At 33.4% G+C, this 3,092-nt stretch overlaps 1 protein-coding gene across 1 annotated transcript in view; it reads left to right on the top strand.

Annotated features, from left to right (window-relative positions):
* The window catches only part of LOC103609600 (proteasome subunit alpha type-7-like), a gene marked incomplete at its 3' end in the record, with an annotated part of 38,773 nt that overhangs the window by 18,701 nt on the left and 16,980 nt on the right, over nt 1-3,092 (top strand). Inside the window, exon 2 of the mRNA XM_008593901.1 lies at nt 2,348-2,474. Coding sequence (XP_008592123.1) covers nt 2,348-2,474 — 127 coding nt within the window. The remainder of the gene's footprint in view (nt 1-2,347; nt 2,475-3,092) is intronic.

Raw genomic sequence — 3,092 nt, 5'->3', positions numbered from 1 at the left:
CATAACAAGATTAGAAAGAATTAATTCATGAGCCTTCTAGATCTGAGACTTGTTTTTGAGGCATAGTTCTTTTCTGAAATCATCGCATGTTTGTTCATGAGACTGAGTTTTCTGTCCATTCTTGAGTCCATATGGGCAGTTTTTAATTATTCTAGCCCATCATTCTCTTCAGTCAGGTTTTCAAATTTATTAACTTAGGGTTACAATTTTCAAATTGCTGTTTCTTCACACTTGTATATATTTCTGTCTCCTTCTTGGATAGATTAACTGAAAGATCTACTTTAATTATTTTTTTTAAAAAATTCAAGTCTTTTTATCATTTACCAATTTTATTATTTTTTTCCCTAACCATTAATTTCTACTTTTTCCTTTTTTTGATTTTCCTTTAAGCTTAGGTTAAATATTTTTATTTCTTTTTATACTTCTCAAATGATTTATTAATTTCTTTTAATTTTTTTATAATTTGATAAATTAAGCATAAATTTTCTTCTTAGCATAATTTTGACCACATCCAAAAGACTTTGATATTGATGTTTATTATCAACATTTTCTAGATTGTCTGCATTGGTAGTTTTAATTTCTTTCCTAATTCAAAAACTATTTAGATGAGAGCTATAAAAATTATTGTGTTGTCTTATAATCAATAAACTTAATTTGATTTATTTCAACTGGGACTATTTCAAGATTTTCTTTGAGTTCTAATATATGTATATTAAATTGTTACAATGTCCCATGACTTGATGAGAAGACATGTTCCCTATAGTGTATAAAGTTCAACATTTGTCTATTTGATGAGGGATGTGGAGGGAGAGTTTCTGATTTTAGATTAGATGGTTAAGGAAGGACTCTTAGATAAACTGACAGACTGTAATGAAATGAGGAAACAATAAGAGCAAAAGCCTTAGTAAATTGTTTCTGCTTTCATTGAAAGAGGTAATCTCAGACGTAGTTCTATATCTAACCTGTTCTTTATTTTTACTTCAATGAAATGCTAATTCAGAGCAGTCCTTTTGCATAGTTGTTTTGTATAAAACAATACTGGTAACATCACATTTGGCCACAAGGCAATCATTAACACAACTATACTTACATCAACATTTTTAGATTACCATTATAATACAGAACTAAAATTGTGATAGACTACTCTTGGACCCCTGAGCGTATGCCTCTGTTTTGTCATAAGTCCCTGTTTGAGAACTACTACCACTGTAGATTATTCTTTAGGATTTTTCCACTTCCTTCCACAAAACAGGGAGAGAGGAAAGAGTAGTAGTTACTCGTTTAATTCATGTTGAATTGAGACTTGCTTTACCAGTGTTATAGGGCAAGGGCATGTGGTCTTTCTCTTGGCTGCTTATGGTCACTGTCCTAACTTAGTTCATTCAGACTGCTGTAACAAAATACCATAGCATAGATAGCTAATAAAAACAAGGTATTTATTTCTCACAGTTCTGAAGGCTGGGAATTCCGAGGTCAAGACTGATTTGGAGGGCCAGCCTGTGGCTCACTTGAGAGAGTGTGGTGCTGATAACACCAAGGCCACGTGTTTGGATCTCTATATAGAGATGGCCAGTTAGCTCACTTGGAAGAACGTGGTGCTGACAACACCAGGTCAAGGGTTAAGATCCCCTTGCTGGTCATCTTTTAAAAAATGACTGATTTGGTGTCTGAGGAGGGCCCATTTCCTGGTTCATAGATGACACCTTTTTGCTGTGTCCTCACATGGTGGAAGAGGCAAATAAACTCCCTAGGGCCTCTTTTATAAGGGTACTAATTCCATGGCTCTACCCTAAGGACCTAATCACCTTCCAAAGGCCCTACCTCCTAATACCATCACCTTGAGGATTAGGATTTCAATGTATGAATTTTGGGGGAGAATAAACATTCAGGTCACAGCAGCCCCCATTTACTATTCTTCCAGATTATGAGATATGTGTGAGAGCTTTTGAAGAATTTTATTTACTTAACTTTCTATACTACTACTACCAGTACTTGCACTACTCACTCTATAAGGAATCCACATGGATTTCTAACATCTTCTTTTATTTTGGTTAAAATTTTAGTAAATTTAGATACTATTTTTTCAGGTGTAACGTATAAGATTAGGATACTCATGTGGTTTCAGCATTGATGGTATTTTCATTGCATTTCTAACTATTTGTGTTCTTTGCTTTGAGTTTGGGGAATGGACTTCCAGTAAGCCTGTACCTATGTAGCTATTTTCCTAGGAGTCTACTTTTCTCATTTTTATTGAATGTTTAAGAAACTTTTCTCCTAAGTCATGCGTTAGAATAACTTGATTTTAATCTTAAAACTGACAAGTTTTGTTTTTTTAATTGCTTGACAGGTTGGAATTCGAGGTACCAATATAGTTGTGCTTGGGGTAGAAAAAAAATCTGTTGCCAAGCTTCAAGATGAAAGAACTGTGAGGAAAATTTGTGCCCTTGATGACCATGTCTGTATGGCTTTTGCAGGTATTTATGGAACTACAATAATGATGCATTGTATCTTAGTGTACTAGGGCAACACTATTGGCCCCATTGCCACAGTTGTGCTGTATTTGTACAACACATCAAGTTTTACTTTATCTCTTATTAAAAGCAAACAGTATATCCTATTTTTGAAAGAAAATCACAACTCTGTAAACTGAGAGTTCTGATAATGAACTTTGATAAAGCATAAATGTTAGAAGATATATATTATATTGCCTCACTTATAACTTTAGGTAGCTGTTTCTTTTTAAACTTTTTTTTTTTTTAATTATAGACTTGCAAGAATTTAACAAAAAACACAAGGAAGTCTACTTTACCTTTTACCCATTTTCCTTCAATGGTAATACCTTTAGGACCAGAAAATTGACATTCATACAATCCACAGAGCTTATTCAGATTTTACCAGTTTTACGTGCATTCATTTGCATTTATATGTATGCAGTTTTGTTATGCTTATCACATGTGTAGATTCACATATCCATCACCATAGTCCAGATCAACTCTTTCATTACCACAAAGCTACCTCATGCTATTCCTTCTCCTATCTCTAACTTTTGGCAACCACTAATCTATTCTTCATCTTTATAATCTTATCATTTT

Source organism: Galeopterus variegatus, unplaced genomic scaffold (assembly GCF_000696425.1).
Source record: "Galeopterus variegatus unplaced genomic scaffold, G_variegatus-3.0.2 Scaffold9841, whole genome shotgun sequence".
Taxonomy (NCBI): Eukaryota; Metazoa; Chordata; class Mammalia; order Dermoptera; family Cynocephalidae; genus Galeopterus; species Galeopterus variegatus.
The sequence above is the reverse complement of the archived record's forward strand: the minus strand, read 5'-3'. Positions and strand labels throughout refer to the sequence as shown.